Source organism: Gymnoscopelus microlampas (genome assembly GCF_963454915.1).
Source record: "Gymnoscopelus microlampas genome assembly, chromosome: 2".
In the NCBI taxonomy this organism is placed as follows: Eukaryota; Metazoa; Chordata; class Actinopteri; order Myctophiformes; family Myctophidae; genus Gymnoscopelus; species Gymnoscopelus microlampas.
Genome location: NC_139939.1, coordinates 26,858,392 through 26,879,190, shown reverse-complemented (window position 1 = coordinate 26,879,190; position 20,799 = coordinate 26,858,392). Strand labels below are relative to the sequence as shown.

General features: G+C 39.1%; 4 protein-coding genes across 9 annotated transcripts; 1 reads left to right on the top strand and 3 right to left on the bottom strand.

The window, feature by feature from the left end:
- Positions 1–389: 389 nt before the first annotated feature.
- On the bottom strand, positions 390–1,226 carry LOC311052897 (uncharacterized protein). Its single transcript, XM_084068196.1, has 4 exons — positions 1,165–1,226; positions 994–1,049; positions 795–839; positions 390–700 (listed from the first exon to the last, which is right to left on the bottom strand). The coding sequence occupies exons 2-4, from the start codon at positions 1,045–1,047 to the stop codon at positions 494–496; spliced, it is 306 nt and encodes a 101-aa protein (XP_083924322.1). The 5' UTR covers positions 1,048–1,049; positions 1,165–1,226; the 3' UTR covers positions 390–493.
- Positions 1,227–3,768: 2,542 nt separating this feature from the next.
- Positions 3,769–8,244, top strand: LOC311052685 (uncharacterized protein). Of its 5 annotated transcripts, none has more exons than XM_084067782.1 (16): positions 3,769–3,949; positions 4,044–4,790; positions 5,057–5,086; positions 5,366–5,494; positions 5,719–5,814; positions 5,930–5,959; positions 6,060–6,080; positions 6,171–6,197; positions 6,298–6,324; positions 6,872–6,907; positions 7,029–7,064; positions 7,173–7,190; positions 7,291–7,326; positions 7,445–7,480; positions 7,838–7,893; positions 7,992–8,244. In XM_084067782.1, the coding sequence occupies exons 1-15, from the start codon at positions 3,899–3,901 to the stop codon at positions 7,874–7,876; spliced, it is 1,359 nt and encodes a 452-aa protein (XP_083923908.1). In that variant the 5' UTR covers positions 3,769–3,898; the 3' UTR covers positions 7,877–7,893; positions 7,992–8,244. The 5 variants fall into 5 exon arrangements, 4 of the variants coding, with proteins under 4 accessions (XP_083923908.1, XP_083923910.1, XP_083923907.1 ...); XR_014601543.1 differs by having other exon boundaries at positions 3,770–3,949; positions 7,026–7,064; positions 7,445–7,505; XM_084067781.1 differs by having other exon boundaries at positions 3,770–3,949; positions 7,026–7,064.
- odam (odontogenic, ameloblast associated) lies at positions 8,240–11,411 on the bottom strand. 2 transcript variants are annotated; one of them, XM_084067939.1, is made up of 11 exons: positions 11,319–11,411; positions 11,116–11,181; positions 10,908–10,943; positions 10,732–10,779; positions 10,307–10,555; positions 9,766–9,816; positions 9,450–9,656; positions 9,300–9,317; positions 8,937–9,017; positions 8,386–8,446; positions 8,240–8,293 (listed from the first exon to the last, which is right to left on the bottom strand). In XM_084067939.1, exons 2-10 carry the CDS (start codon positions 11,173–11,175, stop codon positions 8,411–8,413), a joined length of 786 nt encoding a protein of 261 aa, XP_083924065.1. In that variant the 5' UTR covers positions 11,176–11,181; positions 11,319–11,411; the 3' UTR covers positions 8,240–8,293; positions 8,386–8,410. The 2 variants fall into 2 exon arrangements, with proteins under 2 accessions (XP_083924065.1, XP_083924064.1); XM_084067938.1 differs by having other exon boundaries at positions 9,300–9,320; positions 11,319–11,409.
- A 1,191-nt stretch (positions 11,412–12,602) lies between these two features.
- LOC311052866 (uncharacterized protein) lies at positions 12,603–15,189 on the bottom strand. The gene is made up of 9 exons (XM_084068099.1): positions 15,130–15,189; positions 14,922–14,981; positions 14,544–14,558; positions 14,289–14,420; positions 13,924–13,995; positions 13,745–13,798; positions 13,389–13,439; positions 12,997–13,053; positions 12,603–12,898 (listed from the first exon to the last, which is right to left on the bottom strand). Exons 2-9 carry the CDS (start codon positions 14,964–14,966, stop codon positions 12,824–12,826), a joined length of 501 nt encoding a protein of 166 aa, XP_083924225.1. The 5' UTR covers positions 14,967–14,981; positions 15,130–15,189; the 3' UTR covers positions 12,603–12,823.
- Between the last annotated feature and the right edge of the window lie 5,610 nt (positions 15,190–20,799).

Here is a 20,799-nt window from a genome sequence, read left to right as displayed (position 1 = left end):
CATCCTTATTGCACTGACATTTTATTGTTATATTTTTTCTATTTTGTTTGAACTTATTCTTATTTGCTATTCTCTTATCTTTTTAAAAACTCATTTAATTGTATTCAAATGTCCATTAAAATGTGTTTCTTTTGCACCGTCTTGATACCCTTAATGTGTTGTTGCCTTGTTATTGCAATAGGCTACACAAATAAACGTGTCATACCTGGCCTTATTAGGTGGAGATGAACGATTTCATAATATTAAGTATTTACATTTTCTGCAAGACTGCATTTTAATGAGATGACAAAATAGGCAAAAACGTAATGACACACTTAATAGCCATATAAATTGAGTTAAAAAAAATCCTAAAGAAATCCATAAAATCCAATAAAGTACAAAGCTCAATGTTCTTGTTCATTTGCTGTTTATTGATTTAATTTCACACACTGAAGACAAACAAAGTACAAAAAAAACATGTAATTGTATTTTCCCACGTTGGAAGTTTCCCATCTCATTTCCCAGGAGGAGGTGGAGGAGGTACAGGAGGAGGTACAGGAGGAGGTGGAGGAGGTACAGGAGGAGGTACAGGAGGAGGTACAGGCGGAGGTACAGGAGGTACAACAGGAGGTACAACAGGAGGTACAACAGGAGGTACAAACGGCGGTATGAAAGGAGGACGTATAGGAGGCCGCAGCAGCATCATCATCATCATATTTTGCTGAGAACATAGGATATGGGACACATAGGACATGAGTACAGTCATACAATCATTATCTGCGTGGTGTGTGAGAATATGAGACCTGAGTACTGACCTCGTCACTGCTAGAGCGTTTGAATCGTTCATGCTCCTCCCCTGCCTTTGGAAATCAACAATATCATGTTATAAACTGTATCAATGCAGCCAACGTCGTGTAGCTGACATCAACTAAATGTGCTGCTCTGAGCCCATATTCAACCTTTTCCAAACCTATAATTAGAGAACATACTACGACACAAAACGTGGTGACTTACCGGGAAGGAGGAACACAGTGCTATGAAGCACAATACGAGGACAAGCCGCTTCATAGCTGAAACAGGAAAAGCATTTATTTGTCATAACAAAACAAAACCTCTGTATATGTTTTAGTTGCAAAGTTTTAGATTGTTTTTTTTTCTCCTGTGAAGAAAGGTATATAGGCCTACCTTGAGTACAAGAACAGCGATCACACAAGTATACCAGTCACGGTGAACATCTGATGGTGACTATTGTACTGGTCCATCATATGTGCATGTGAGCTTTATAAAGAATATTCCAATCATGCAATCAGATGTCAAAGCTATTGTCATTTTAATTATGTATTCTAATGGTGGTAATATGGTGAAATCAAATAATTGGTGGTCCTGTCCACAATCAAAGACCAAGACCCAGGTCTAATCTCATGGTGTTGGGAAACAGTGTTTGGGTGTTGAAATTCCAAAATGATTCATGGGCAGTGCAATGGTGACCCTTGGAACATCAGCGAGCAAATTAACCCACATCTTCATATATTTTCAGCATCTACTGTATATGGCCTGTCCATCCATATCCAATATATATATATATATATATCATATATTTTGTTGATCTCAAATAAATATGTATTGACTCATATTTCTTCCTCATAACAGATTTATTTAAAAAATGTCATTCATTACAAATCATTTTCACTTCATATGTTGACTGTAGATATCAGTCATATGTGTAGACAAGGACCCATAGGAAACAAGAGAGAAGGTTAACAAGGAACGATCTTTCAAATAATAATACAACTTAGTCATTTGTCAACTAAGTCAAAAGAGGACTGAGGTAAAAGACCATACAGCAAGCACACTGGCCAAACATTATTTAACCACTTAAGTCCTATGTTATATACTTCATGGCACATTGGTGTTGCACAGTGAAAATAACTCATGTACAAGCTCACAACGGGTGAACTTTTAGATCTGTTATTTTTGCTACTTTGGATCATTGTTCAACATGTTTAAAGCTGGGGCCGGAGTTGGGGCTGGAGCTGGAGTTGGGGCTGCTGGAGCTGGAGTTGGGGCTGCTGGAGTTGGGAACAGAGTTGGGTACAGCTGGCGAAGAAGTGCCAGCTGTTGTGCTGGGGTCAACCGAGGTAGGAGACTGAAAAGTCCGGCCATCTACAAAAGCAAGAACATTTTAAAATCACAAATTGTACGTAGATGAATGAATGACACTAATTACAACCATGTCACGTAATGATGTTAACAAATGGAATTGTGATGTTGGAAGATCTTTTTCCACAAACCTCACTGGAGTTTGAGTCCGATCTTGCAACTCGCTGGTGCTCATCTTCGACCTACAGAAAACACATGTAACAAACGTGCACCTTCAGTGTTGGTTTGGTGATACTGTATGTATGTGGAAGAAGAGTATAGACTTTTTATCATTTAATACTCACAGGAAAAGCCAAAGCAAGGCTCAGGAGGCAGCCAAACAAGATTATTATCTTCATCATGATTTCAGCTGTAAAGTGAAAAGAACAAATTCTAATGTTGTCGTAGTAAATGGTATTTCTATTGTATTTCATGCAATTCATGCATATAATGTAGTTTTCATAGTACTTTAAAATATTAAAATATAAAAAACATACCCGATTAACATAATTACCATGATTCTTAATTATAAAAACATTAATCAATACTCATACTGAAAAAGTTGTTACCTTGTAGTCTTGTCTAATTTCAGCTGTTTGTCAAGACTCAAGACAGCACCGATGTTGTTGAAATCAAGTCATGAGCACTTCTTTATATAGTGTTTTTGCCTCTGTCGTCATCTCATTAAAATGCAGTCTTGCAGAAAATGTAAATACTTAATATTATGAAATCGTTCATCTCCACCTAATAAGGCAAGGTAAGACACGTTTATTTGTGTAGCGCATTGCAATAACAAGGCAATTCAAAGTGCTTTACATAAAACACTAAGGGCATCAAGACGGTGCAAAAGAAACACATTCTAAGAAACACATTCTAAGAAACACATTCTAACAAATAAAAAAAAGAAAACACACAATTATAGTGCAATAAGGATGGATGTAGGCTACTTGATAATCAGCGCTTTCAAACTTATCAAGATAGTTTATTGTTTTCCATCCCGTTTAATTTATTTGAGGAAAGAAATGCAGTATTGTTGATACATTTGTCTTAAATTCACTGCAGCAAGTGTTGTGCACAGAAACAGTCCATGTACTCCTCAGCCGTCCATATTGCCAAATCAGACAAGGGAGTGGCAAGACATGCCTTTAAATGGGATTAAGATGAACAAATTGAACAATTTATTGGCTTAAGCAGGTTACACACAACACCTACATGTCTCCTTGTTTTAGCAAATTGTTTACTTCCTGTTGCCTCATGTTATTTTCATAAGTTGCATGAACGTTTCATTCAAATTCCTAAAAAGTAATTGGTGGAAGTTTTAATGTTTGCATTGTTCTCTAATGCATCGTGGTCAAGACAATCTTCGTATTAGAAAACTCTTACAGCAGGGTTCAAGGTAATTGAAAAAGAAAATAAATGAGTGTGTGTGTGTGTGTGTGTGTGTGTGTGTGTGTGTGTGTGTGTGTGTGCGTGCGTGCGTGCGTGCGTGCGTGCGTGCGTGCGCGCGTGCGTGTAATAATGCCATATAATGCCAACGCCAAAAACGTGAATCAGGGTGGAGTTTTGAGGTGTCTTCAAGGATGTTGCAATGCACAATGTCTGATATAAGTACCAATACCCGGGCACTTAGACAACACAAAGGTACAATCTCTGTACAGGTAAGTCTGAGATGGAAATGAAAGGTTCAGGGTATTTCATGTCGGTTTTAGGCTATGAACCAGCAAAAAAACATATTTACAATTAAAGTCCAAATTATATTTGTACAGGATCCCAAGGAGCAATGGAGCTCCTTTGTATAGTGGCCTTACTCCTGTCATCAGTATCGGCTCGTGTGAGTATTAAGAACAACATGATTGTAGTAGGATCTGAGAATGAAAATGTGTTGGTTCAACACCTTAAACTCACTTACTTGTTTTGTTTTACAGCCAGACCAGCGATGGCCAGGGCAGGGCAGACCATTTCCTCCTAATGGTGGACAAGGCCAGGGACGACCATTTCCCCCCGGACCAGGAATGGACAGACCATTTCCTCCTAATGGTGGGCAAGGCCAGGGGAGACCATTTCCCCCCGGACCAGGAATGGACAGACCATTTCCCCCTAATGGTGGACAAGGCCAGGGACGACCATTTCCCCCCGGACCAGGAATGGGCAGACCATTTCCCCCTAATGGTGGGCAAGGCCAGGGACGACCATTTCCCCCTAATGGTGGGCAAGGCCAGGGCAGACCATTTCCCCCTAATGGTGGACAAGGCCAGGGACGACCATTTCCCCCCGGACCAGGAATGGACAGACCATTTCCCCCTAATGGTGGGCAAGGCCAGGGACGACCATTTCCCCCCGGACCAGGAGAGGGCAGACCATTTCCCCCCGGACCAGGAGAGGGCAGACCATTTCCCCCCGGATCAGGAGAGGACAGACCATGTCCCGCTGGACCTGGGCAGGACAGACCATTTCCCCCTGGACCAGGAGAGGACAGACCATTTCCACCTGGACCAGGAGAGGACAGACCATTTCCCCCTGGACCAGGAGAGGACAGACCATTTCCCCCTGGACCAGGAGAGGACAGACCATTTCCCCCTGGACCAGGAGAGGACAGACCATTCCCCCCTAATGGTGGACCAGGACAGGACAGACCATTTCCCCCTAATGGTGGACCAGACTTTGACTTTATGGTAATATGACACAAATCATACATTTCCAGGACTGCTATTTACTGTATCAGGAATTCATACTGTCCCAGGAATTCATAGTGTCACTATTGTTAAAGCCCAATGACAGATGTTATGTGTGTGTCCCAGCCACAGTGGGATGGTCCTTTCACAAGCTGCCTGTGCAGGCAACCCTGACAGCCCAATATGGGTTGCATAGTGTGTTTGTTCACCATAGTAACCGTTAGGTGGATAACTGACAAATCTTTTGTGTGTGTTTTCCACCTCAGCCTGGAGGACCTCCTAATCGGGGTGACGAGGTATGTTCTGTTCATCATCAATATGTCCCGTTTAAATTGACATCCCTGTTGATAAATGTGTTCAGCAGTTGACTTGTAGGTCAGACTTCAAACCAAGGTTGTTGTAATTCTGTATTTTTCATTAGTTTTTATTTTTATTTTTGACATTTTGTTTTCAATTTCAGTTTAGTTTTCATTTGTTATTAAAGTGGGTTTACTAGTTTAGTTTAGTTGTAAGTTTTTGAAAAGGTTTAGTTGTAGTCTACTTCAGTGTGTACGTTTTATTTGTCCATACTTCAGGATGCTGATTTTGGGTTCATGCCAGATGGGCCTGGAGCCTTTCCTGGTCAGGGGCGTGGTCCTGGAGGAAGGGGGGGACGTGGAGGTCCACCAAGAGGGGGGAGGCCTATGGGGAGGCTCGGTGGAAGGGTAAGTCAGCTAACACAGACAGTAAAGTCCTTAGTGGAAAATGTATGAGATTGTACAAATGCCTCAGAAAGTGTATAATTTAAATGTCCATTTGCAGAGTTAAATTAAACATGAAGATTTTGCTGTGTACAAAGCCAACAGAAAAAGCATGTTGATTTAAAACAATTTAATAATACAATATACAAGGAAAGCTCATTAACTGTGTGTCTCGCCACATTCTTCAGGCTGCTCGATTTCCTCTGGCGCTCCCTGATGGAGAGGATGCAGCTCTGTTTGAAGGCATCTTCTTTGGAGGGAAGCCAATGCACCCTGAGATGGTGGTAGGCTGCTGAAAGCACTATTGCATTCTGGCCAAATATGTTGCTTATTTTGAACAATACAATGTTTAATAGAATATAAACTATATATACATTGTTGTTGTTTTTCTTGTTACAGAACGACAATGAGTTCATCCCTATATTCAAGGTATGGCCTACTTTACATAATATCTGCAAGGTGAAACATGGTGACTGTTGGTTACAATTAACCAAAAAGTCTGATTGTTATATGATCAATTGCTTTTCAGGCGGACAATGTGACATTTCAGGTAAAGTCATGAAAACAATCTAGTTATATAACAGTACATGAGATTAGTAAATATTTACAACATATTCAACAAACTGATTTTCCTCCATAGAATGTTACTGGTCTACCCCTGAAAGAGGTATACAAAAATATATTTTATATAAATAATTTGTTTTTTTAAGTGTATGCTGTAAACCACGTGCAGATGAGAAGGTTTATGTCTGTAATGTATCTTACAGGGTGAGAATATATTTCTGCTGCCAAAGGTTAGTAACGTATTTGAGCATGCAATACTGTAATTCAGTGGTTCTCAACATTTTCAGGCTGTGAACCCCCAAAATAATCATATTTGAACTGGGGACCCCCACCCTGATAATCACTTGGAATGTAGTAGTTGAGGCATTCCATTTAGTTTGACAAGGATACACAGATAAATATTGTGAAAATAGCCGATCTACAAGCTCACAACGCCTCACGTTGCGAGGCGTTGTGAGCTTGGAGATCGTCTATTTTCACAATTTTAGCCTCTTTTTTATATTATTTGACAACTTGGCCTATGTTTGATCTGTTTTTATAGTATAGTTTGTTGATTACTTTTGATGCAGCAATGTCTTCTTTTTCCCCCTCTTTTTTTGAGGCATTAACAGGTCTTGAAAGTCTGTAAATTGTCACTTCACTGTCATCTGGGGACCCCCCTGGGTCTCCCGACCCACACGTTGAGAACCACTGCTGTAATATCATAGCTGCGGCACTGTGGCAACAGACTTTAAATGCTATCTACACCATAGTTAACTGACAATCCTTTAATATCAGGCTACAGGCGGACGCCACGGACCACCTCCACCAAAGGTAGTAAACAACCTCCACCCTGCTTGCCTCACTGCAGTGATTACATTACACTCAGCATCGTGTCACCGCCCAGATGTTACAGTGTTTAATTTCTGTTTAATTTCTTTCTTTGCTTCAGCAGGGAGGACCTCAGATGGATGGACCTCAGACAATGGGGGTATGTGATCATATTAATAAAAAAACACATTTAACAAAATGTTTGTTAGCAAATGAAAAAGAAAATGTTTCTCTTTATGTGTGATACTTTGGTTTTCCTCATGGACAGCGCCCTCGTGGACCGCAGGTAACCCTCATTAATTTGGTTTGATTTTGCAACTCATGGTATAAGTTAAATATATACACGTAGGCTAATTGTTTGTTTCATTTGTCTTATTCAATTTCAGCCCTATTTGAAGCTCATCTACAACCCTGCAGCCACGGTAATGACTTTACATAATACTGTATGTAGGTGGTGATAGTTTAACATTTTCACATACATTTTGGTTTTATGAGATCTGACATTTTAACTGTTGCATATTTATCTCTTTCCTCTTATAGAATAAAATCTCCTTTGAATACGGAATCTTGCAGCCTGTAAGTAAACAAGAGGTGTGTGTGTGTGTGTGTGTGTGTGTGTGTGTGTGTGTGTGTGTGTGTGTGTGTGTGTGTGTGTGTGTGTGTGTGTGGAAAGTTCCTTCTTGAAAATAAAAAAACCTTTTTTTCCTGTACCTTTTTTCAAAAGCTGCCAGTTGGTAAGTGTATTTATAATACTTTTTGTTATAGTAATTTAGTGTACAGCCTATTCTTTATTTACTTTGGATAAACCTACAAGCCTACAAATCTACAATGTATGAGCTTGTAGAATCTTTAGCCATTAACCAAATAACCATACAGTGGGTCATCATCTGAATTGTGTACTTACATCACTATATATGACCATTTCATTTTCAGGCTAAACCGAAAGTTACAAAGAGCCAGCTATTCAGCTAACATGAAGCCTATTCACGGTAAGGACAGAATCATCAACGAGTAAATGTAACTATTATTTTCAATTATGTCATCTGTCATGTCAGCTCAATTAAATGTTTTGTTTCCAAATTTTTAGGAAGGAGACAACAACAAAACTCAATTCCCAGCATAAAATTACTTCCTATACAAGACATTTGTAAAGTGTTCATTTAACTTTCAGAGTGTACAGATTTAACCAAATTGACCTAAGGATCCATTTGGTTACATTTTACACTCTCTGAGTTGCAAGTTGATACATTAACACTATGAGGATGTTTCCTGTAAGTCAGTCTCATTTTACTGTAATGTTATTGTGCATCAAAATAAAATAAAAATCTTGACACATTAAATTTGACAAAATTCTTTATTAGGCAACCGGTACAACAGATGAGAAGATTCCTGTAAAATACATTATATTGTTTAGTTAAATGGATAAGCATGGACTCAAGAATCTTGTACAAAACAACAAAATGGCTGTTACACCTAATCACCTTGTTTTTATTTCCCAGATGAGATCTATGGCTCAAACAGGAATGGGAAGTTGGGACGACCCTGGGGAAAGAATAAGATGATCAATTCATAATCAGTTTGTTGTTGTTGTTTAGTTCATGTTTAGTTCATGTAAAAAATGTGAGTTGGGTTTGAAAGGGTGTTGACATTATATATAAGGCAGTGGTTCTCAAAGTGGGGTTCAGGAACCCCCAGGGGTCCTTGAGGGGGTTCCTGGGGGTCCCCAGCAAAATGTGTTAATATAGCATCAGCTTAACCACTTTAACCCTGTTTTATAGTCAGGCTATTCGAAAATAGCTGTGAGCTTGTAGATCGGCTATTTTAAAAAATGGTCTTGAAAGTCTGAAAAAGTCTGAAAAATGAACAATTTGGAATAATTTTGAAAATGTTTTTACAACATAAATCTTCTCTTATGGGGTCTATACTCTATACAACACCTTTTCAGATGGGGGTCCGTGCCCAAATAGATATCAATTTAGGGGTCCTTGACATGAAAAAGTTTGAGAACCACTGATATAGGGTACTACCGTACCTCATCAACTCCGGGACCAGATGCATCACCACGGGGATCAGGAGGAGTCGTAGACGTCTCTTGTGTAAATGATGGTCTTGTCTGTCACAGAAACATGATTTTATAAACAATACATAAACTAGGTCCAATTCCTTGGTCTACACCAGTGTTTCTTAAAGGCCAGGGACTCTCAGGGTTGTTGGAGGGGTTACAAATGGACCATTACAGACCTGTAACTCTGAGAGAGTACAAATGGACACATAAGAGTCCATTGGGATCCATTTGTACTCTCTCAGAGTTATGAGGGTCCTTGAAATTTAAAAAGAACCACTGGTCCAGGCTATTGTTGTGTAATATTATGAAAAGATAATGAATTGTACTCACTCCTCTGGGCTGTAGAGCCTGCTGAAAAAGAAGGATACAGTGCATTTTTAAATATGTTTGAAAAGTGCAACCAGTTTATCAACATAGTCATACATACAGGGACTGAGGTGATCCTTTAGTTTAGAGGATTTTCTTCTTTTTCTTTCTCACCTGCAGAGGGAGCTGTGGCCTCATGGTAGTCCTCTCTACCAGGTTGAGTTGGGGTGGGAATGTGTTGGGCTGGAAAGTGTTGGGCTGGAATGTGTTGGGCTGATATGTGTTGGGCTGGATCACCTGACGGTTGTTGTTGTTTGGCTGCTGCCGTGCCACATTCCTCTGCTGGGGGTAGCCATATGGTGGCAGGAAATAGGGGTAGCCCTATGGAGCATGGGAAACCAAGGTTGAATGCGTGGTAAGTATCTGAATGAAGATTCAGACATTTCCAGGACAGTAATCAATAATTGTGTTTGTAGTGTCTTTACAACACCTGCATTCGAGGCTGCTGTGGGAATCCATAAGGATACTGGAAAGGTCCCCCCTGAAAGATATTTAATCGCATTAAAGGGAAAGTACACAACATTAGGCCACTAAATGTTTTTACACCTCTTTAACTGTTGCATAAGGTTTGCTATTTCCCCATCATGTATATGAGGGAGTAATCATGTTATTAACCTTGCAACATAATAACAAAAAATATCTTTATGCCGTTTAAACCTAGCATCCCTATTTTGGGCATGTCATTATAGGCAAACATTGTATAAAAATAATAATAATAATTAGTCTAGGACCGAAAATAGCCAATCTACAAGCTCATAAAGCTTCACAATGTGAAGCATTGTAAGCTTGTAGATCAGCAATCTTTGCAGCGCAACAAATTAAGTATAAATCAGGTGTAGCTGGTTACCGTTGACACTTTGTTTTCGTTGATAACTTCTGGAGAATTGTTAAAATGGAAATGAATGCAATAATCACTTGAATAATCAGTTATAATAATCAGATCTATAATCTGCCATATACATGTGGCTTACCTGTGGGTTTTGTACCTGCTGTTGGACAGTGTTGGGGTCTTGTGGCCCAAATTGCTCCTGGCCATTGGGGAAAAGGACAGTTCCCTGATTGGGGAACTGATTAGGGAACTGATTGGGGAACTGATTGGGGAACTGATTGGGGAACTGATTGGGGTTAAATGGGCTCATCATTTGAGGATTAAAGTTCACCAACTGGGGATTGAGTAGCTGCACATCAGGCTGTTGTAGCTGCACAAACTGCCCGAGTCCCTAAGAAGGAAAGATGTGTTTATTTTTTTGCATGAAGCACCCAATATTTTAAAGATTTAATTTGTTTTGACTAAAACACTTTATTTGAAAATGTAAACATTGTAGCTTATAAAAATAGGTCAAATAGATGTTGAGCTTTAAAATGGTTTGTCCGAGCATGGGCTTTTGGAACAGACCTGTGTTTGTCCAAGTGTTGCCAGAGTTAGTCCATTCAGTCTTATGAGCTGTAAGCACATAGAAACAGGAAGGGTCACTTTTCAAAGTTAACAATTAGTAGTAGTAATAGTACTAGTACTATCCTTGAACATAAATCAGTGTCAAGAAAGCTTAAGTTGCATTTGAGACTTTTTACCTCATTGCTGTTACTTGCAAGTATTCCAATCTGCACCTATGAAAGCATTGTCGAAGAAATGAATGCTTCTTGTTTCATAAGTATCACACAACAGTATTGCATGCCTAAAATAATAGACTTTCAACTAAATAAAATGTGTTGCGAAGAACACTGTCATCCAACAAAGTATAAATGAGGCTTTTCAAGCTGATGTGATGTGGAGACTTACTGGAATGGAGGAGCTTGTCCCAAAAAGAAACACCAAAGCAAGGACTGTCTGCAGCTTCATGATCTCCTATAGCACCAGTTCAAAACAAAAACGTGTTGATAAAAACTATTAATTTGTTTCCCCCTTCATATAGAATGTCACATAATCTCTGTCTGTAGAGACAAATGTGTAATATCTCCCTCTGTATCAAGCGATCATCTTACCGTATTCTGGTTTGTTTCAGTGCGCCTTTCCTGTGCACTGTGTCGATAGCCCTTTTAAATTCTCCCATTTTGAGCTGTTATACTCCACCACCAATCCATGCAGACAGTGTGTGGTCAATGTGACACACATCATTCTCATTGCATCAGTCTCAACAGACTCAGACAGTCATGACACAAGATGTGTAGATGTGTTATTAAGAGTAAGTCATGTCTCTAAATGTCATGACATAGCATCATGCCCTGAAACTAATGCACAGTATCATGTCTGTAAATTGAATTAAATGTTATATTCTGTTTGTTGGCTATGCACAGTGTCGTTATAAAATCAGTGGCTTTTACTGTTTACATTAGCTTTCATTTAAATTGTCTCTTTACTAGGCCAGGATACAAGAATGTTTAGTTAAGAACCCCATTGCGTAACACAATAAACTGTTGATATAGTCTGTTATACTAAGTTTGTGTTGAATTGTAGACCGTTTAATAACACACCAAGGAGGATTCACAAGCATGTAGTCAGACAAACCTGTCATAATTTGACATCATGTTTAGATTGCTGCTGGTGTCTGGCCTGTTTTGATTTATGTTTATGATATACAGCAAAGAAAGTGACAAGGCCATAGAGATATGTGCAGATATATTAAGCCTTTTTTTGTGTGTTGTTGTTGTTGTTGTTGTTGTCGTTTTTACATTCCTGCAGAGGAAGGCTACACATTCTGTCAGTAAACGTGAACCTGTGACAATATTAAATAGACAAACCATATTAAGACTGCCATGAGAAGGACAGATTCATGTTGTCCACAATCACAACACCAGAGGGAGCTCCACAGCTCTAACAAGGGATTCAATTTGTTCTACTGCTATGCCCCAAAAATGTGGAATACCCTATCAACAGTCATAAAATAATGTGAACTCTCCTTCAGAACCACTTACAGGTTGCTGCAATTCGGAACTGGCCCCTGATATCTACTCGTTAATATGATGTTTTTGCATAGTAGTGTATATGTGTCTGTCATTAAATGTCTCAATGAATTGAGTACAAAGGACCCAAATGGAAACAAGCCATTGTGCTTTCTTGGGTTTAAAATCCTCGTAACATACCTTGTATTGAACTGTACTTCCCTGTGCTTGTCTTTGCACAACTGTTAATAAAGTATTGAATCAATCATGTTGAACTTTAGCTTGCTTATTCATTTTTACATTTGAATCCTCTAGATGGCAGCAGAGCTCTGACATAGAGTTCAATATTTGGTTGTCCTCTTCTTTTTTCTGACATCAAACAACTCCTTTAATATTGTGTAGAAAGCATTTTATTGTAAAGAAATAAGATCATGCAATGATTCATCTAAGATCTATGTGGTTTATGTAAATCTTACAAAAATGTCAACAAAGAGCAGCAGTCAGATTTCACACAATTTCAATAGCCATCATTACATGGACAAATGCTAGTATGGAAGGAGATTGGCCTGTACTAAAATCATCATCACATATCACCAGTGATGGCCATTTTAATTATCTTCATGATGACTGCCACCACCACCAGTACAGGGAGTAGTTGTGGGCGTTACAGTCGGGACTGGAATCTGAGGGATTAAAGAGGTCATAATGATCATGACATTTGCATACTGTACCATTCATAAAAAAAAGAAGAGTATTTTCTTTGACAATTAGATAATGTTACCTGAGTATCCACAGTGGTCTTAGCACTTGCAGGTTTTGCCTGTTTCATTACTTCACGCTAGAAATTAGAACAATCATTAGGCCTAGTCATAACTGTAGTTTTGAGACACAGATAAACACACACACACACACACACACACACACACACACACACACACACACACACACACACACACACACACACACACACACACACACACACACACACACACACTTACGTACGTATGTATGTAATGTCTATATACATGTATACATACATATATATACATGTATATAGACATTACATACATACGTACGTACAGTATGTATGTAATGTCTATATACATGTATACATACATATATATACATGTATACGTGTATATAAACATGTGTTATGTGTTTTTGATACTATACCTTGAATCGTTGGCCAGGCTGGCCAGGCTGTTGCATTCCACCGGGTCCTCCCTAATCATCAAAGGGTGTCAAGTAAAGGAATTAATGTCGATACTATGCTTACATTTTGCATTACAAATTGGTTTCCTAATGCAGTGCAGAGTGGATGTATACTGCATTTAGTTTAGTTTGGGTGTACTTTAGGGGTTCTGTTATCCTGCTAGTTGACCTTTATTATAATATCTATCACCCTTTCTTGGTGTAAAACACCTTAGCACCTGCTTTGTTTCACTTGAATTAATAAATACCTGTGTTAGCGCTAGCTACAAGATACAGACAAAATACTATTACAAAACATCAACATTGTGGACTATTACCATGAATTGCTGTTGGTAGGGATTCATTCCACCCCCTGCTTGCATGTATGCGAACTGTCCAAAAACAAAAAAATAGGATATATCATTATATTTATGTCGGGTATTCAAATCCCAGAAAGAATATTGAATGTGTTGTTTTATTTAAAAAAATGTATAGTAATGTTTGAAGTCATACTAACAGGGTTGCCTGCAGGTGCAGCGGGTGCCATTTGTTGAGGAGCCATGGCGTACATAGGGTATTGTTGAGGAAACTTTGCAAGAGAGAATGAGTACATTGTTATTCTCCATGTAATACCACATCTCCATTAGCACTTATGGCATAGCAGGGTCTCATGAGACGAGACCCTCTGTCTCAAATGCAATGGGAAATATTTTGACAGAATATCATTTTACTTTAACCACTTCGCAATGTGATGCAATTTGAGCTTATACATCTGCTAGTTTCAAAGGTTCTACAATTTTGCCTATAATGACTTCCCAAAATAGGGACGCCAGGTTGAAAGTAGCTTAGTGGAGCTGAAAAATTAGGATTTGACTGACTAACCGGAGCAAACTGGGGTGCCCCCATGGCCCCCATTCCCCCCATGCCACCACGCATGGCACGAGCATTCGCGCCTCCCATTGGGTTGGCTCCTCCATTTTGCTGTGCTTGCATAGCGGCCAACATTCTCGCTGCCTGTTCCAAAAAGGAAAAGAAGGAATATTTTAAATTCACGATAGAACTGTTCAGTTTGTATTTACTTAAATATTTGAGACTCATTTGATAATCAATGCAGTTTAGCAAATATTTATTTCTCACCTTGCCAGCATTGACCTAAATAAATAAGAGTTGAAAGTAATGAGTTTCAGAGACCAATTTCACACTTAAAATTGTACTAACAGTGATAGTGATAGTGATAGTGTGTGTGTGTGTGTGTGTGTGTGTGTGTGTGTGTGTGTGTGTGTGTGTGTGTGTGTGTGTGTGTGTGTGTGTGTGTGTGTGTGTGTGTGTGTGTGTGTGTGTGTGTGTGTGTGTGTGTGTGTGTGTGTGTGTATTTCATATTGTTACACTGATGTACAATTTATGAAATAACAGCGTTTAATATTTTGTATATACATGTTTGCTAAAAGAAGAGCTGTCTTAGTATTTTACCTTTGGTTTGATACACTGCTAAAATTGGCTGAATCATATACTCACATAAACAATAGTGGATAGAAATGTTGTGAGGAGAAGAAGCTTCATTTTGACGTTTGAAACCTGCCAAAATAAAAACCATTGGTTTGACCCAAAGTGTCGTTTGATTTCTTAAAAACAAAAATATCCATTATATGAAAGATACCTACTGCATTACTTGATGAAGTTGCGAAGTGCAATTACACAATGAGACATAATTATAGTTCCATACCTTAGAAATATTATGATGTTCTTGCTTCGGGTGATTTATGACGAGAACGACTACTGCCCTCCGAAATTAGAACACCTTATATTGGACCTAGAGATTATCAGGAGCCAATTAGAGACATGATTTAAGCCCACATGCTATATTTGTCACTTATATGTCATGGTAGGTTCTCTTTTCATGAAGATACAAAGAAATATAGAGTAGAATGTGTTGCAGGTGTTAGGTGACTCCATCTCTCATTCAACCATCTCGCATTGTTCCATATCTTGCTGGGTGAGACCACAAACAATAACAAAATGATTCAGTGACTTGTCAAAGGTTTCCCAAGGGTACTGCTTGGAGAACAGTATGAAACACCTAAATGCTGAGGACTGTGGTTGATGAGAGTATCAGGTGCTTTTGTTTCCCAACAGTGAAGCTTCAAACGAAGGCCCATGCATCATTTTTTACCTTGTAATTAACCACTTGAACCCTGGCGTCCCTATTCAGGGAAGATTATGGGTGAAAACAGCCGGTCTACAAGCTCACAACATGTCGCGTTGCTACACGTTGTGAGCTTGTATGTAGATCTGCTATTTTCGGTGAAGAGATTTGGTGTAGAGGGAAAAAAGGAGCAGACCTACTGTAGTACACTCCTGGGGACCCCGGTCAACAAAGAGTTTAAAGGTAGGGTAAGTGATTTTCTTTGGTTAAAATAAGTGTTAATTAGTGCTATATTCTGATAGTAGGCCTACTCATTGCTACAGAGTGTTTGTTCAGTAACAGGAGTCTCCATGTCTCTCCACCTCTTAAACAGAAAATGCATTTGTAGTTCAGTTTCAGTTTAATTTCCAATGTTATCCAAACAGGATAGAGAACTCAGTCAGGATATAGATTAAACAAGTGGTGACAATAAGAAATGAGCAGACAAAATAGGAACTGGAACACTATAAAAAATGAAGCTGATAAATAGGTACTTTCTTCTGATTGGCTGAGATTTTGTCACCTACCTGAAAATGTATTTTCTGTTTATTAAAGAGCTGGAGAGACGGGGAGACTCCTGTTACTGAACAAACACTCTATAGCAATAATTACTATCAAAATATAGTGCTTTAACCTTTTAACAAAAAAACGTTTTGTTTTAACCAAAAAATATCACTTACCCTACCTTTAAGTGGTTAATGGCAACATAATGTTTAGGTTATCAGAACCAGATCAGGTATTTCCTCAGGACAGTGGAAATCTTAATATACATTTCTGAATTCCAGCATCCGCATAATTACCTTTGATTCCATTATGGCAGTATTATGTATGAGACTTAATTGAATAGTAACACCATATTTCTTACTAATTTTAAAATACAACCTTGTGTTAGAATGACTTGAGCTTTTATCTAACCCTTTCATGTAGGTATATAAAAAGTAGGAATTGAACAAAAATCCTCAAAAGGTAGCACATTAAAATGTTCAAATAATTGGAGAACAAAGTACTCACATTTCCATTTTTTATTGGCACACACCAACGCTTACGCGTTTCGGCTATGAACCTTCATTAGAGCGTTTGTTTATTGTGTGCCAATAAAAAAAAAGAAAATGTGAGTACTTTGTCCTTGATCTACAAGCTCACTACAAGCTTTTTTCAATTCCTACTTTTTATATGTATACTGGATTTTGGGTCTAGCACTCCACTGAGAAACCCCATTGTTGATGCGCAACCTATTTTTCTTATTTAGTTATCTTTCATGTAGGTATTAGGATCAGATTTGGATACACACTGTAGCATAACTCAAGAAGTTGCTGCATGACGTCCCACTTCCTGGTGTTCCAGAAAATGTAAATGGGTCTTGCTTACACAAAAATTCAAACATAGCATTCCAACAATAACTACAGCGAAAGGAACAAATCCCACTTTCAGCCTGTAAAAGATATTCATTTTACTAATATGCTGGAACAAAGTTACCGTCCCCATGACTTAGCACATATTCTCAAGATATGAGTGGAGCCATTACATATCCCCTGTGTGGTTGTCTGGGTATGATGTAACGTATTAAGGTCGTCTAGGACAGCTTTGTGTTGCTGACAGAGCACCCACAGCATCCCAGGTAAACACCCTCTGTGGAAGTCTGGGACTTTGCATTAATTATACCTTGCCAGGTGGTGGAGGTGGTTTCAGACTCATAGTCTTCCTGTTTGCAGTCTCATGTCGTGACAAATGACTTTCCTGATGACTCTCTCTAAATAGAACTGCTCTGTCCTGGAATTGTATTGTTTTGTTTTTGTTTCTTTGTAAAAAAAATGTTTTATATACAGTATATCTGTGGTCAGATGGATGAGCCGTGTGCATTTTCAGAGCATGTTATTTTAATGATAAATAAAACCTTTTTTTGGGGGGTGGGGGGTGGCTTGTTTTGCCAATTATTTGGGGCCCACTTGCAATATCCTCACGGCCCACCTTGAGAATCAAAGATCTACACAATGTTGGACCTTGACATGCACTCATTTGGTGTAAACACTGGGCTCCTCTTTCCTGGGTCATATGGAGTGTTTGGCAGGAGGATCAAATTATTGTTGAATTGTTGGGCGCTTCAAGTCTTCTATGAAGAAGTGGGGCCTAACGGACAGTGCGGCATGCGAGTGTGGCGAGCCTGAACAGACTGCCGAGCACATTATCACCGGCTGCCCCCTATACAGCCCACCCTCAGAAGCTGGTCTTTTCGACTTAGGACCAGAGACGAGGGCGTGGCTGCAGGACACTGAGTTGGCCATCTGATGATATACGAAAGAAGAAGTTGAATTGTTACCACTGTTTAAACATCTCTGTGCAAACATAAAACCAATGCGTAAAATGCTCCATGCAATTTGTAATTTCTTGTTTTGAAAGGTGCAATACAAATAGTGTGTTGCCTTGTACCAACTGTACTTAATCCCTTCTTAGATTAGTTTAAGGAGTAATCCTGATATAGAAATGTAATATTGTATGTTGATTAGATTTCTCTAGTTGCAGTTAAGTTAACAAATCATATACTTATTAGTAAGAGAAAGAGGGTATTGTTCAGTGTATTGCTAATATAGTCTAGCCAATTGCTTCATTCACAGCAGCCTAGAAATATTCCACAGAAACAGCTAATTGCTTGTTGCTTGAAAGTGTTAAAGATCTGATTAAAGTGTTAAAGTGTTAAAGAAGAGATGTTGTCAGGTTTTTGGCTCACATCAAATGTCAATCTTTTCAACGGTTTCCATTTGTCTCTCTGAATATAATCGATGTCAATGTCAATGAATTGTTTGATGTGGGAATAAAAAATCAAATAATTGAAGAGTATCTTTGATTCATTTTTGTAATTATTGTTATTCAATAGACAGGTAAAACACATTTGTAGGAAGATCAGGGCAGTTTGACAAGGGACTTGCATAAAACTGCACAACTATACATGCAACGATTACTCGCACTTGTCACATTGCATCATCGTCACAAACCTCTCCAACCACATTAAAACCTATAATTTCTATGCAGGGAGGCAAATCATGGACCACAAACCAATAAGGTGGCACCATTGTGATATTTTAAGAAATTTCAACCATTGAAAATGACATGACTTTTATGCTGTTTTTTAAATGTTTATATAATCAACTACATGAGCTTCCACCAATGGTGATTGTCTCTTAAGGTACCAGACCACATTTGGTCAGACTTTCTTTACGGGAAAGGGGGGAAAACTCAGGAATTTTCTATCCACTGATCTAAAACTAAAGATTATAATAGAGGGCTTATATTCTGGCTAAAATCAAAACAGCAGTGCTCACATGAATTGTGAGCACTGCTATCATGTCATATGTCATATGACAATATGACATATGATATGTCATATTGTCTTATAGCTCATGTATGTATTGAATTCTAGTTATAATGCTTTTCCTCTGTGTCTTAAACTCTTAATTGTACACTAAATTAGTAGTGTGGACAGGGTTTGAGAATGGCATGAATTGGCAAGCAATGCATCTGCTTTGTCCAACTAAGTTTCTAAATCTGTGTCCCTTTGTACAACTTACTTATATCACAAGGGCCTTCCCCTCTCTCTCTCCCGGCTGGGGTAATTATAGTATTAATAATAATAACTTGTTATTGTTATTATTATCATTACTATTATTATTCCACCCAGATATCAAGGATTGTATTTTGCGCATCCATTAAATATAAAAAGAACAATTTCACAATGGACAAAATAAATCAGTTTTATACTTTATTCATTATTTGTTACAATTACATTGACTCATGAAGGTAAAATTCTACTTTGAAACATGAACAACCAGTTAAGACATCAGATCAGGATGTAAGAGGGAGTCATGTATCATTGACATGTTGTTTGAGAGCATTAAGTGCTCATCTGCTCGGCTTCTCCTCCGGCTCCAGAACATTCCTCCTCCTTCTCTCCAGCAGTCGTCAGTGGTTTCCCAGTAGGCTGTGTTCTTCTGAGGCGCGCCGCCAGTGAACGCTTGATTCTGACTCTCACAGTTTCCTGCCCAGCCAGCTGCTGCTGGTTGTTCGCTCCATTCAGTGGAATCAGCTGCACTTGTTGTCCAGAAAACAGAAATGGATTCTGAGGGCTTCCTATTGCATTTGTCTGTGGCAGAATGGTTAGTAATGGGAACCCACCATTGGCGGACTGACCCAACTGCAATGGTAACACTGACCCGCCATTGGTAGACTGAGCCAACTGTCCCTGTTGCTGTGGAATAACATTGGCTCCTCCTGCTTGCGCCACAAAAATTGTCCCACCCTGTTGAAGTGATCCACCAGGAATCACCTGCTGCACGGCAGGCTGCTCAATGGGGGCCCCAAATGGTTGAATGATAAATGACCCGCCAGCTTGCACTACCTTTGCTAAAAAGACTTGACCATTCTGTTGAGCCCCGTTTTGACCCGCATGGTTGGCATTGTTACCAGCTGCTCCGGCAGCGGCACCGGCAGTGGCAGCATTATTTGCTGCAGCTTTGGCAGCAGCCTCAGCACTCTCTGAAGACCCACCTTCAGCCACGAATGCCAAGGTCTGAAAGACAATCCAGAGTATGCAAAACATTCTGTTTTTGCTCAGTGACACAGGAGTCAGTTGAAATCTGACATTCCTCCTTCATTCTTTGCTTATATAGAGAAACTCTGCTTCCATGTTCACCCAGAGAGCTCCAATCAGAGTCAAGTGCTTGATCTCAACACAGGTCACTGTAATCATCTTGACCATGTTGGCTTGCTATTTTCTGCTTCCTTACACCATACAGAGGTCCATTATTCAGGATTATCTGGCAAACCAGTAACCGATACCCAGGAGTCAGTGGCTAGAATTCTCATCACCTAGGTTTGTAGGGTGCCGATGTCACCTCTTGATGTAATGGTCACTAAAGTAAAATCACCATCTAAATAAAAGTTTGGTCTTAGGGCTCTCTGGTGTTTCCCAGTGCAGGTTTTATCTAGTTGTAAAGAATCACAAAATAAATGGAGCAGGTATCATTATAAACTGCTAACAATGTAATATTCTGTGTGAAGACTATGAGGTCCATTGTGGTCCAAAAAGCTTTAATTAGAACTGTTATGAAGCATCAAACATGTGAACAGTGACAAACATTTACACCACTCACCACCACTTGAACAACTGGTAAACAGGACAGTGTTTTTACATTCGCTAGAATAACAACTCTACAAGGA